This window comes from Eptesicus fuscus, chromosome 18 (genome assembly GCF_027574615.1).
Source record: "Eptesicus fuscus isolate TK198812 chromosome 18, DD_ASM_mEF_20220401, whole genome shotgun sequence".
Classification (NCBI taxonomy): domain Eukaryota; kingdom Metazoa; phylum Chordata; class Mammalia; order Chiroptera; family Vespertilionidae; genus Eptesicus; species Eptesicus fuscus.
In genome coordinates this window covers 12,650,666-12,665,205 of record NC_072490.1, presented here as the reverse complement: position 1 = coordinate 12,665,205, position 14,540 = coordinate 12,650,666, and the positions used below count along the sequence as shown (strand labels likewise).

The window sequence follows — 14,540 nt, the reverse complement described above, 5'->3', positions numbered from 1 at the left end:
GTGCATGCTAAAGTTTGAGAACCGTTCTAAGAAATGCAGAGATATGGTTCAGCTATGGTAAAATCATTCCAAATGCCAACCTTCAAAGCACCAGGATCTGCAGAATTTGTGTTTCATTGCTGGGTTTTGAGATGAAAGTGACACCTCTCACCTTTTCATTTTGCACTGGAGCTTCTCAATAGCCCTGTGATGCTGATGTAGGCAGATCTGTCAAATCAGCGCAAAACACAGCCATGTGCCCCTTAAGGAAGAGATACAGTCTTAGAAATGCAACATTAGCCCACACGGGTTGAACATTGACCCAAGAACCAAGAGGACTCCAGTTGGATTTCTGGTCAGGGCACATGCCCAGGTTGTGGGCTCCATCCCTAGTAGGGGGCATGCAGGAGGCAGCCAATCAGTGATTCTCTCTCATTGATGTTTCTATCCCTCGCTCCCTCTCCCTTCCTCTCTTGTTCTATTGTTTCTTCATTATTTTTTGTCTAAGTCTGAATTATTGCAAAATAAAGTTAAATTTTAAAAAATCTTTAGCAAATGGCAGAATCAATCTTTCCTACCTCCCCCCCCCCCCCCGCCCCCGCCAGCCTGTAGACCCCAGGTGACAATACGCAGCAGGCATTTTTAACTGAATTGAGGCAGGAAGTGTTTCACACAGGATTGTGCTAAACAAACTAAAGCTGGCAGCTCAAATCTGGCCTGATGCCTGTTTTTATACGGTCTGTCAGTTAAGAATCGTTTTTACATTTTTAAATGGTTGAAAACTTTTCAGAATAATATTCTGTGACGTTTGAAGACAATGAGACTGAAATGTCCGTGTCTATGAATAAAGTTGTGTAAGAACACAGCGTCTCCCCATTCTCTACATGTTACATAGGGCTGCTTTTGCACTACAGTGGCAGAATCGAATAGCTGAAGCAGAGTCCTTTTGGCCCCAAAACCTAAAATATTTTCTCTCTGGCCCTTTACAGTAAAAGCCTGCCCAGAGACTATATAGTGTAGTTTGTTTCTGAGATTTTATTTTATTTTTATTTATTTTTTTAAATATATTTTATTGATTTTTACAGAGAGGAAGGGAGAGGGGGAGAGAGTTAGAAACATCGATGAGAGAGAAACATTGATCAGCTGCCTCCTGCACACCCCCAACTGGAGATGTGCCCGCAACTAAGGTACATGCCCTTGACCGGAATCGAACCTGGGACCTTTCAGTCCACAGGCCAACATTCTATCCACTGGGCCAAACCAGCTAGGGCTGTTTCTGAGATTTTAGTGTTTGACTTTGTATGGTAGTTGAACCAGCAATAACAATAATGGCCATTGATGGGTTGATTGCTTTACCATCAGTGTGTCACTCTGCCTCAAGATCCAAGTTGCATGTTATTATCCACATTTCACAGATGAGAAAACTGAGGCACGGTGGCGTTAAATGACTTGCCAATAGCCTCAGAGCCAGGAAGTAATCGAGTCTTGAAAGTCACATGGTCAGACTTTCAAGCCTGACTTTCATGTTTACAAGGCCATGCCTCTTTCTGCTCATACATTTTTAGTTCCTGTCCAAATGAAGTGTGCATATATAGTGTGCCGGACGTAAAGCCTTCTGTTCCAGGTTGTGGGGGATATGGAATGACCATGAGAAAGCTGTCGCCCTGTAAGGACTCATCTTCAATGAAAAAGATGCTCAGGTACACAATGACAGTACACGCTCTAATAGAGACCAGTGCTACTCCAACTGTGGTCCAAGGACAGCGATAGGAACAGAAATTCAAAGTAGGTATTTAGAAACATGTAGCAATTTGCAAAAGCTTGTTTTTTTTTTGTTTTGTTTGTTTTTAAATATATTTTTATTGATTTCAGAGAGGAAGGGAGAGGGAGAGATCAAGCCTGCAACCTGGGCATGTGCCCCGACCTGGAATCGAACCTGGGACCCTTCAGTCCACAGGCTGATGCTCTAGCCACTGAGCAAAACCGGTTAGGGTGCAAAAGTTTGTTAAATCTAATAATGAAAAGGTCTATTTTTAAAAATATTTTTTATTGATTTGTAGAGAGAGAGGAAGGAAGAGGGATAGAGAGATAGAAACGTCTATGAGAGAAAAACATCATCAATTGGCTGCCTCTTGCATGTTGGGAATCCTGGGCATGTGACCCCTCACTTCCTCTCTGTCAAATCAGTAAAAAAAAATATATTTTTAAAACTAAAAAAAAACAACCACCCTAAAGTCTTGGGCCTGCTGAAGTGGACAGTTGGGCTGTGCAGCAATTCCAAATCTTTCTCACGTCTTCAAGTTTTCTGACACAGAAAATCCTGAGACCCGTGTTTAGGAGTTAAGTTGTACAACCCACTTAATGGTTATGGTTATGAAAGAATAAAAAGATAAAATTGTGCAATACTCAGCTAACAGTTTCCCCATAGCTCCAATAAAAGTTAGCAGCATGCCATATGACAGTCATGAGTGTTAGGATGTCCTTGTCCCCATGTTCTCATAGGGACAAGAAATTCCCTTTCAGTTTCTAAAAACAGGTATGTTTTTGAGGTAAGTAAAAATATGAAATATCCTAAGTGAGGCTTGGCTTAGGGGAAAAAAACAAAAAACAAGGACTTTGCTTTTGTTTATTCTCTCAATAATTTTTTTAAAGCCTTCACCTGAGAATATGTTTATTGATTTTAGAGAAAGAGGAAGGGAACGAGAGACACATCAATGTGAACCAGCAACCTAGGTATGTGCCCTAACTGGGAACTGAACCCACAACGTTTTGCTGTACTGGGCTGTGCTCCAACCAACGGAACCACAGTGGCCACGGTGAGGACTTTGTTTTAAACATTCTCTCCCATCTTCTTTCTATCACCCGGGTCTCTCAGCCACATCTTTGCAAGGTTGTTGTTGCTTTATTGGACATTTCTGGTTGTGTCCAATTCTGTTTTTGAATTGGGGTGTTTGCCTTTTTCACGTTCTCCACACATTCAGGATATCAAGCTCCAAGTAAGATGGCCATGGATGCTCTGGGCAGGAGGCAACCGGGAACCAGGTAAACTCTCCCCCGAACTCTGCCATCTCGACAGGCTCCTTCTCTCCATTCAGGTTTCTGCTCAAACATCACCACCCCCTCATGCAACCTTTCTCAACTCCGTCCCACTTCCTCATTTTATTTTCTTTATATCACTACTGCAATTGTTTCCCTAAAAATGGTTTTAAAATAAAAACTAAGTGTAAAATAATATCTTAAAAATACATGTATGGCATAGAACATGAAACAGGGAGTGTCCTCATACTCACTCCCATCCCTTCTCCCCCAGGTGACCCTCTCCCAATTCCATGCCCTTCCTTCCACCCTACAGGAAATCACTATCCGAAGTGTCTGTGTGGTTCCTTCTTCATCACAGAGGGTATTATCCTGAGTGCTTGTGAGAGGTAAGACTACAGTATTTGCATTCCTAAATAATATTTTGTGTGCTTTGACATACTTTGAAACTTTAGACAAATGAAGTTATTCTCTATTTTTTTTAGATTGAACTGTGTTATGTGTAGCTATAATTCTATCATTTCCCCCTGATGTAAAATATTATTCTATGTGCATATATTCTCACTTAAAAACAACAACAATCCAGCCCTGGCTGGTGTGACCTGGTTAGAGAGTCATCCCATACACCAAAAGGTGACAGGTTCGATTCCCGGTCAGTGCACATACCCAGGTTTCAGGTTCGATCCACAGCCAGGGTGCATGAGGGAGGCAACCAATTGATGTTTCTCTCTCACATCAATGTTTCTCTCTCTCTCTCTCCCTCCCTCCACTCTCTAAAATCAATAAAACAAGCAAACAAACAAAAACAACAATAACCCTGTTTTTGGACAGGCTATTTCTGCTTTCTGCTATTAAGAAAAGTGCTGCTATACACCAAAAACATTTTTTTTTAAATATATTGATTTTTTTTTTTTTTTATTTTTACAGAGAGGAAGGGAAAGGGATAGAGAGTTAGAAACATCGATGAGAGAGAGACATCGATCAGCTGCCTCCTGCACACCTCCCACTGGGGATGTGCCCGCAACCAAGGTACATGCCCTTGACCGGAATCGAACCTGGGACCCTTCAGTCCGCAGGCCGACGCTCTATCCACTGAGCCAAACCGGTTTCGGCGAATAACATTTACTAATTACAAAAATAATGAAGTGGCGAAACCATGACCTTACCAAAGTAATCAACATTAACCTCACTGAGAGGAGGCAGATACTGTGTTTCTCCCATGTGACACCAGCGAGATGCAATAATGCTCCTGTGGTTTTCTGGCCAAACGAACTTATCTGAATCTAATCCTGAGGAAACATCAGAGAAACCCCAAATGAGGGAACTTTTTAAAGATAACGGCCCCCATTCTTTTTTAAAATAGACTACTGTAAGAGAAGTTTTATTGGCAGCAAAATTGAGCAGAGCCCAGCTGGTGTGGCTCAGTGATTGATTTCCTATGAACCAGGAGATCATGGTTCAATTCCGGGTCAGGTTGCAGGCTTGACTCTCATCACTGATGTTTCTTTCTCTCCCTTCCTCTCTGAAATCAATAAAAACATTTTTTTTTTAAATTGAGCAGAGATTTCTGGTATGCCCCCTGCCACCACATACACAAAGCTTTCCCCACTATCAGAATCCCATACCCAGTGGTACATGTTACAACTGATTAACCTACACTGACACATCCCAATCACCCAAAGTTCATAGTTTACATTAGGGTTCGCTCTTGATGTCCATTCTATGGGTTTTGACAAATGTATAATAAGACTTATCCGCCATTATAGGATCGTACAGAATAGTTTCACCGCCCTAAAAATCCTCTGGGTTCTGCCTATTCATCTGGGCGAAATGGGTGAAGGGATAACGGACAAATTGGTTAGTTACAAAATAGTCCTAGGGATCTCAGCATAGGGAATATAGTCAATGATATAGAAATAACTAAGTATGGTGCTAGGTAGGTACTGGAAATATCGCGGGGGGGAGATACATTTTGTAAAGTATATGATTGTCTAACCGCTCTACTGCACACCTGAAACGAATACAACATTATATTGAATGCAAACGGTAATTGAAAAATAAAATTAAAGAGATCATTAGAATAAAATTCTAAGTCATAACTATACACACACACACACACACACACACACACACACACACACACATATGGAAACCCTCAGACTTGCTAAATCAGAAACTCTGGGGGTACAGCCCAGGCATCTGCGTTTTCACAAGTCCTCTACGTGATTATAAAGTTTATGATCCATTAGGGCAGCGTCTGGCTGGCAGACCGCCGCCCCCCAACCAGTGAACAGCAGAGCCCCAGCCCCGGTGGGACAGTGTTGGGACCTGAAGGCAGCGGGTTCTTCCCGGGGCACCATCCCCACCCCGGCAGCTGCAGGGACCCTCGGTCCGGGCGGGGAGGGGCGGCCGGACGGGGCGGGCCAGAGGCTGGCGTCCCCGCCTCCCCGGCATTCCGCACCGCGGCCTCGCGCCGTCCTCCTTCCTTCCCTGCTGGCTCCCGTCCTTCCTTCCTTCCTTCCGCCCGGCGCGATGGAGCCGGGACGCGGGGCGGCCGGGGCGCTGCTGGTGCTGCTGTGCGCGGGCTGCGCGCTGCGCTCCGGGCGCGCCCAGTACGAGCGCTACAGCTTCCGGAGCTTCCCGCGGGACGAGCTGATGCCGCTCGAGTCGGCCTACCGGCACGCCCTGGACCAGTACAGCGGCGAGCACTGGGCGGAGAGCGTGGGCTACCTGGAGATCAGCCTGCGGCTGCACCGCCTGCTGCGCGACAGCGAGGCCTTCTGCCACCGCAACTGCAGCGTGGCGCCCCAGCCCGAGCCCGCCGCCGGCCTGGCCCGCTACCCCGAGCTGCGCCTCTTCGGGGGCCTGCTGCGCCGAGCGCACTGCCTCAAGCGCTGCAAGCAGGGCCTGCCAGCCTTCCGCCAGTCGCAGCCCAGCCGCGAGGTGCTGGCCGACTTCCAGCGCCGGGAGCCCTACAAGTTTCTGCAGTTCGCCTACTTCAAGGCAAGTCCTCCCCGCGCCGGGCCCCGCCCCCGCCCCGCCCTCGCCGGGCCCCGCCCCCTCCCCTCCCTCGGCGCAGGCCCCGCCCCCTTAGTGCCGGGCCGGGTTCCGCCGCCCTTGCTGCACCCAGCTCTCAGGCGCCCACAGCCTTGGCAAAGGACGCCTCCACATCACGTCGCCCTGACTCATCTCGGAGATGGAAATACCTTTCCTGAAGGGTTGTTCTGAGGCAGAGAATACGTGCATAGAACATCTAGCGCAATGCACTGCCTGGTCGTTGTTACCCATTATTGGAGGACAGATTCCGCTTTTCAGTATATGCCATTCAAGTCCCTTTCAGTAACAGAGTACCTGAGGAGCTGCCTAGTCCCTTTAAAAGAGGAGGAAATCGAGGCCAGGAGAGGGGAGAACAACACACCCCTGCCTGGAGGAGCAGAACTTAAGCACTGATTCATCAGGGTTTGGTGCTCTCTGATGTCTGTCTTCTAGATTTAAATTTAACACAGCTGTCTTTCTCCTTTTTGCGGCTGCTTTGATTCTGTCTGTGATTGCTGGCTAAAAATAGACACAAATTGCAGTTCTCTATCCTTGGAGACCCGCAAATTTTAAGAATGGGCTGAATTCCCTGTGACTGGATAAAGAGGCGTTAACTTTGTGGGTCTTCACTGGGTTTTGCCAAGAGAGCCCAGATTCTGCTTTATCTAATCGGAAAGGATTTTAAAAACAGTATAATTGCATTTCTTTTAATGACTGCAAAGTTAGACGCATGACATTTGCCAGACTCTGGAGTGTAGAAGTTGGTTGTTTTGTTTAACTTTGCTTTGAGTGCTTGGCCTGCAAGATCTGTTTTTCATATTTCCACTGAAACAGCCACACGAGCAATAAAATAGCACTAAACCGCAAATAGAAGGAAAGCTGGGTTATTATTATTTTTTAACATATTTTAGTTTATTTCAGAGAGGAATGGAGAGGGAGAGAGAGATAGAAACATCAGAGATGAAAGAGAATCATTGGCTGCCTCCTGCACACCCCCTACTGGGGATCGAGCCCACAACCCGGGCATGTGCCCTTGACTGGCATCGAACCCTGGACCTTTCAGTCCATAGGCCGGCGCTCTATCCACTGAGCCAAACTGGCTAGGGAGAAAGCTGGGTTATTTTATGCTCAAGTATATTTTTATATAACACTAGAGGCCCGATGCACGAATTCGTGCAAGAGTAGACCTTCCTTTCCCTGGATGCCAGCACTGGCTTCCCTCCGGCACCCTGGACCCTGGACCCGGGCTTCCCTCGCAGCCCCAGCTTCACCCGGAAGGTCCGGTCTAATTAGCATATTGCGCTTTTATTATTATAGGTATCAGTTTTGTGACTGTCCTGGCAATAAAAAAAGTTTTAAGATGGAACCGGGGATAAGATTAATAAATTTACAGGACATTGAAAAATGAGGGCTGGTTCATTCAAGCACTATTTTTTTAAGCTAAAAATGACTTGTTTAATTCTCTCTCTTTTTGGATAGCTTTTGGCAAATGCAGTCAGAACCAAAATTGAATCACATAATCAAAAGGGGAAACACTTCATTTTTAAGACTTGAGAATAGCAAAAGCTCTGATTTCTTTCATGAATAGATGAAATTGCATCAAGTGATGTAGGGAGGAAGGGAAGAGCATTTTACTCAATGTGACCCTAAGGCCTGGGTTTTCTCCTTCATCATGGCATCCTCAAAGGTCAGGAAGTTCATAGCTTCTCTTCAAAACCCTTTAATATCCTCGTAACACTCACTTAAAAGTCAGCAAAATACCATCGTAGCATTTTGAGATCTCTTATAGGGCAGAAAAACATTAAGAATTTTATTAATAAATATGAAGAACCTTCATTGCTTCGACTGAAAATCACAGATTTTAGGCGGTGATATTGTATGGTGTGTTTTTCCTTTTTTTTTCTTAATGATGTTTATATTTCCAAGTTTTGTTTCTGGGTGGAGAGAAAACGACTGTTGACAGGCACCTACATTCTACCAGACACCTAAAGGCTAGAGACAGGATTTGGGTGGATGCTTCTGTGCCAGTCTGATGGGTCCCTGTTTCAGTGATTAAGGACGCATGTCTGATCTGAACACACGGGGAGGGATGGGGAGTGCAGACTGGCAGAGAGAGGTGAGGAGGCGTGGATGTGTGATCTGTAGAGAAGGGGCCACCCTCCAGGCGTGTAGCCCTCAAGTCCTCAAGCCCTCTATGGATTTCATGTCGCCAGCCTGCCTCAGGTTTATATCACTCGCTGTGGGCTCCCTCTGTGGTCACCATCTCCTTGAAATGCTCATCTTCCGGCGTGGCTCGGTGGTTGAGCGTCAACCTATGAACCAGGAGGTCATGGTTCCATTCCAGTCAGGGCACGTGCCCAGGTTGCAGGCTGGATCCCTAATAGGGGACATGCAGGAGGCAGCTGATTGATGATTCTCTATCATCATTGATGTTTCTCTCTCTCTCTCTCTCTCTCTCTCTCTCTCCATCTCTGAAAGCCATAAAAAAAATATATTTTTAAAAAAATGCTTATCTTCCCCACAGGCCAAGGAAAAAGTGGGCTGTAGTGCTTTGTCAAATCCTTAATGACTCTGAACTCCGAGCAGAGAGAGCTGGCCACCTCGCAGGCACCACCCTTTCCCAAACTCAGAAGGCCTGCCACCACACCGACTTAGGAGTGGCTCTTTAGGCAGGTGGTGGTGGTGGGGGGGTCCTCTCATGCAGGTGGCTGTCTCTCTCTTAGGAACCCATGGCAGGGAGCTCCCACCCACCTTCTCCAAGACGTGGCCTCTGTCCCAGCCGGCAGAGCTGAGTTAAAGCGAGTAAGCACCCTGTGCTCTTCAGAAGGGGGTTCCGTTTTGTGAACTCAGGTCCCCAGTGAGAGGCCTTAAAAAGGCCCCTCTCCGCCCCTCTTTCTAGGTGCTCTCCTGAGAATGCGAGCCTCACTCCACTGGCACATGCGGTGAAAGGGCTGCATTCAGGCCTCCTCCTCCCCTCCCCTGCCAGGCCGGCCTCTTTCCGGCCAGGACTGTGAAACTCTGCAGAACGCTTTCCAGCGCGGTCCCACCACCGGCCACTGACTGGCGTCCTCAAAACACCCCCACCCACCGCTTCCCTGTTACAGCCACCAACGTTGTTTCTGAACAACTTGGCTCCGATTCTGGGGGAATTTCGTACGGATATGTGCTACCCTTTGATTCTCAGGAATCCAAGTGTTCCAAATATCCCTTTATTTTCTCTCTCCAACCCCAGTTCCCTGATCCCTGCCCCCGAGTGGCCCTTCAGATTGGCTGGAGGACTCTTGGGCACATGTACGGGTGCCTCCCCTGCGCCCACCATGATTGTGCCATGATTCCAGGGGAGGCCAGAGCCAGGACATCAATGTGGGGGGCCTCTCTGGTTGTTGGTCACGTGTCCACACAGGGAGGAGTCCATCTCACTATCTTTCTGCCGTCTTGAGCACCTGCCCCCCAACACATCATTCCTCCCTGAAGACTTCTGCCCACAAGGGTGCCAGGCTGCAGCCCCAGGCCACAGACCTTGCTTCCGCAGATGCCAAGGGGGAACGTTTTTCCTAGTCTAGGGGACTCTCTCTTTGTCCTTCTTCTTCTTTCAGGCCAGCCAGCTTCTGCCCGCAGCTCCCTCTCCCAACTCCCTTCATTCCTCACACCTGCCAAGTTCTCTCACGGGCATAAGGATTTTGTCAGATGAGTCATTTTTGCATTCTGACCAGAAATTACCTTCTGTGAAGCAGTAAAACTCAGAATCAGGTGGCCACTGCCTAACCGTGGAGAAGAGAAAGGGAAAAAGAGAAGAAAATGGGGATTGATTTTTATGGCAATATTATGTAGTCATACTGTCAAGTGCAATCACGGACCCTGTGCCCTGCCTTGTCCCAGGAGGTGTGCCAGGCACGAGGAATGCAGACAGGAATGACACTGCTGGGTCCTAGCAGGATCCTAGTGTGGAGGGGGAGATGGACACACCAGCTGAGCCCACAGAGAGGTGGGAAAGGCGGGAAGACAGAACACAGGCTACATAATAGGCTCTTAATCGAGGTTGCTGGGAGATAAGGAGAACTTACTTAAATGTACGGTACATGAAGACAGGGACTCACCCCCCCACACCCCTATTTTGCCCCTTGTTACTTTCTAGAACAGTGCCTAGCATGTAGGAGGCTCTCAGAAAATACTTGCTGAGTGAAGGGACGAGTAAGTGAGCAGGTGGTGACAGTCATTGAGAATGGTGAAGTCCAGCTGTTGTGGCTCGGTGGTTGAGTGTTGACCTATGAGCCGGGAGGTCACAGTTCAATTCCTGGTCAGGGCACATGCCTGGGTTTCAGGCTCAATCCCCAGTGGGGGGGCGTGTAGGAGGCAGCCGATCAATGATTCTCTCTCATCATTGATGTTTCTATCCCTCTCTCCATTCCTCTCTGAAATCAATAAACATTATTTAAAAAAGAGAGAGAGAGAATGGTAAAGCAGAAGGTTCTGTGAGAGACTCAGGAAAATACTGATGTGTCAGAGACTGGCAGGAAAGATGTGGTGTTGTCATTTGGGCGATTGGAGGGACATTTGTTAATAAGGCACTTACTTACAGAGGCTGGTAACAGTGGAGTGTGACCATTCCTAGGCCAAAGAGGCAAAGGAAAGAACCTGGAAGGAGAGAGTATGTATATATGGAAAGTGTCACCTTGAGAGGAGCTATGACCTTCAGTTAAGGGACAACAGCAGCCCGAGGTGACTAGGCAGAGAGGGAACCAGGAGATTAAATAACCCAACCTCACTCTTCCCTTTCTTTAGTCTCCTGTTGGGGTTCCTCATTGATGAATCCCACTGGAATCTAGAGGGCAAAGGAGTCTATTTTTGTTTTTGTTTATTATTATTAGTAGTAGTATTTAAAATATATTTTATTGATTTTTTTATAGAGAGAAAGGGAGAGGGATAGAGAGTTAGAAACATCCATGAGAGAGAAACATCGATCAGCTGGGGATGTGCCCATAACCAAGGTACATGCCCTTGACCAGAATCAATCCTAGGACCTTTCAGTCCGAAGGCCGACGCTCTATCCACTGAGCCAAACCGGTCAGGGCTGTTTTTTATTATTTAAAAAAAATTTTTTTTTTTTTATTGATTTCAGAGAGGAAGGGAGAGGGAGAGAGAGATAGAAACATCAATGATGAAAGAGAGTCATTGATCGGCTGCCTCCTGCACGCCCCACACTGGGGATCGAGGCTGTAACCTGGGCAAGTGCCCTGACCAGGAATCGAGCGGCGACCTCCTGATTTATAGGAAGACACTCAACCACTGAGCCACGCCGGCCAGGCAGGAGTCTATTGTTATGGTCCATAAAGGCCAGCCTTTTGGGGTATGGAGCAGGATGGAGACAGGGGGGAGTAGATTGTGAAAGGCCCACAGAGGCCATCTAGTCACCTTCAGGGAATAAACACTCACCCAGAGTAGCTGGACCAAGTATTAATGGGCCATGGAAGTCTCTGAACCCTAAGCTGGGAACATTGTGTAGAAACACTAAGTAGCTGAAGATCCAATAGACCTTCTAGTTTTGCAAAAGTCGTTGCTCACCATCCACTGAGTGGCTTTCTTCTTTCTACTTTAGGCAAATAATCTTCCAAAAGCTATAGCAGCTGCCCACACCTTTCTACTGAAGCATCCTGATGATGAAATGATGAAGAAAAACATGGCTTATTACAAGAGCTTGCCTGATGCCGAGGACTACATCAAAGACTTGGAAACCAAGTCGTACGAGGTATATTTGGAGTTTTACACACTGGTCAGTCGCAATGTGAATTGTTGAAGAAGTGTATCTCATTGAACAAGTGTAGACATCTAAGGACTTCTAGTGACTTTTGATCACGTTTGATGAATGTCGTGACAATAGAAATGATTGATTTTTTCAAGCACAAATCTGATCCATTTATGCATGAGATTTTACCTTCCATGATGCTTTTAACGCCACCTTTCCTTTCAGTGCTACATTTTAGAAATATGGTCAGTTGATTATTCAGTTTTAAGATGGTAAAATAAAGACAAGTCTTGGAAATCATCCAAAAAATGACCAAGAACACAAGAAACAGAAACATAAGTTTCCATTTCTGATGAAACTAGGAGACATATTTTTAAACACAAACACCCTCTCCCTCTCCCTCTCCCTCTCCCTCTCCCTCTCTCAACATATATACCTACTAGAGGCCCAATGCACAAAATTCGTGCAAGAGTAGGCCTTCCTTCTCCCAGCTGCTGGCACTGGCTTCCCTCTGGCACCCGGGACCTGGGCTTCCCTCGCAGCCCCGGCTTACGTCTGGTCTAATTAGCATATTACGCTTTTATTATTATAGATTCAAGTGGAAAGGGAATAGAGAGGCTAGGAGGACAGACTTGACAGGTGAGAAGCTATTTAGATCTATGCATCTGCAAAGAGGAATGCTGATGAGAATGAATGAGGACAGTGAGACGAGGAAGACCCTAACCCCTCTTACCATTGCACTTACCATTGTCTGGGCCTGTTGGACTCAGGCACTGGGGACAGGAGTACCAATGGGAGGTAGGGCAGGATTGAAAACACAGGGATATGTTGAAAGTATCCTGGGGGAGCCGGGGGAGCCCAAGGTCTGACTACAGGGTTTCCCACAGTGTGACCAGCCGGCCAGCTCACTTTGTCAGCAGTGGTGACCCTCACACGTAGTGTGTGAAGTCTCTTTCCTGGGGTCCCCTTAGTTTTCCAGGAGAGAACGCTGAGGCTGTCCTGGCCCCTCCAGGTTAGCAGGTCTGTGCGTGTCTCCGAGATCGGTATTTATTTCCTGTGAGACCACGCTGCCTCCTCAGCCCTCGTCATTTCTCTTTTACCCGATCTGGTCAACAGTGAGCAGAAATTCCATGAAGTTTCTTCTGTCTGGCACAGGGCTGCCCTCCCCAGGAACGGGTGCTGGTGCATGGCCTCCCTGTTTGTTACTGCACCGTTAGGGGACGGGTGTTCGACTCCTGCTCTCAAGCTTATATCTTTTCCTGGATTCAATTTTTAAAAATATACATATTTTATTGATTTCTTTACAGAGAGGAAGGGAGAGGGATAGAGAGCTAGAAACATCGATGAGAGAGAAACATCGATCAGCTGCCTCCTGCACACCTCCTACTGGGGATGTGCCTGCAACCAAGGTACATGCCCTTGACCGGAATCAAACCTGGGACCCTTGAGTCCACAGGCCGACGCTCTATCCACTGAGCCAAACCGGTCAGGGCATGGATTCAATTTTTAAGATCAGCTTTATTGAGGTATAATGTATCTAAATTTTAATTACAGATTTTAAATATACAGTTAAATAATGAGTTTGGACAAATATATGCAGTCCTGTAACTCCCACCATAATCATGACATAGACTATTTTCATCTCCCCTAACATGTTCTCTCATGTCCCCTTTGCCTTTGCCCCAAACCCTGACCCCCTGGGGACTGCTGCTTTGATTTCTTTCACTATAGTTTCCTCTTTATCCTTGACTCGAACTTGATTTTATTATTAAGCACCTGCTACCTTTTGAATTAAATGAAATAAGAAACGTGCCATTGGCCCAGCCAGTGTGGCTCAGTGGTTGAGCATCAATCCATGAACCAGGAGGTCAGGGTTCGATGCCTGGTCAGGGCACATGTCCAGGTTGTGGGCTCAGTCCTCAGTAAGGGGACATGCAGGAGGCAGCTGATCAATGACTCTCTCTCATTGATGTTTTTTTTTCTCTCCCTCTCCCTTCCTCTCTCTGAAATCAATAAAAATATATTTTTTAAAAAAGGACGTGTACCTTTGTACACAGGGTAGAAAAAGCTAGACAGAAATAAGTCATTAACTGGCTTCCTATTTATTGACGGCTCAGTGTGGTGTCTTCAGAAGGAATGAGAATGGAGCTCTGTGGTGGTCTGATCCCTCTGGGAGGACAGGGCCCTTCAGATTGGGAGTTTCACCAGCTTCTCCTTGCTTTCCAGAGCCTGTTCATTCGAGCCGTGCGGGCATACAACGGTGAGAACTGGCGGACGTCCATCACCGACATGGAGCTGGCCCTTCCCGACTTCTTCAAAGCCTTTTACGAGTGTCTCGCCGCCTGCGAGGGCGCCAGGGAGATCAAGGACTTCAAGGATTTCTATCTTTCCATAGCAGGTTGGTGGGGCTTGAATCCTGGATGTGAATGGGGTGGCTGCCCGTGGCCTCTGAGGAACTTCGGAGTGTGGCGGACACCTCCACAGATCAGACTTGGCAGGGCTTCTGGAGAAACAGTGAGTCTAACCGTTCGAGCACAGCCCTGCCCAGTGACAGAGTCCCCACAGGTTCCTGGGAAAATAAAAACGGGCCCAGGAGTACCTCGTGCCTCACGTTACTGAGGTCACTCTCATAGTGGGAACTCTTCAGCACAAACAAAGGCAGAATGAAGAGTATAATGAGCCTCTAAAAGTAGTGGTCACTAAGATAACTTCTGGAAAGAAATTGTCTGATTATAAAACAGTGCAT

General features: G+C 47.0%; 1 protein-coding gene across 3 annotated transcripts in view; it reads left to right on the top strand.

The window, feature by feature from the left end:
* The first annotated feature begins 5,471 nt into the window (after positions 1 to 5,471).
* CRTAP (cartilage associated protein) overlaps positions 5,472 to 14,540 on the top strand; it is a 209,038-nt gene continuing 199,969 nt past the window's right edge. For all 3 annotated transcript variants that reach the window (XR_008554480.1, XR_008554481.1, XM_008153992.3), the window contains exons 1-3: positions 5,472 to 6,018; positions 11,648 to 11,797; positions 14,021 to 14,192. Coding sequence is in view for 1 of the 3 variants with exons in the window: in XM_008153992.3 (XP_008152214.2) it covers positions 5,548 to 6,018; positions 11,648 to 11,797; positions 14,021 to 14,192 (793 nt within the window). In the remaining 2 variants the exon portion in view is untranslated. The remainder of the gene's footprint in view (positions 6,019 to 11,647; positions 11,798 to 14,020; positions 14,193 to 14,540) is intronic.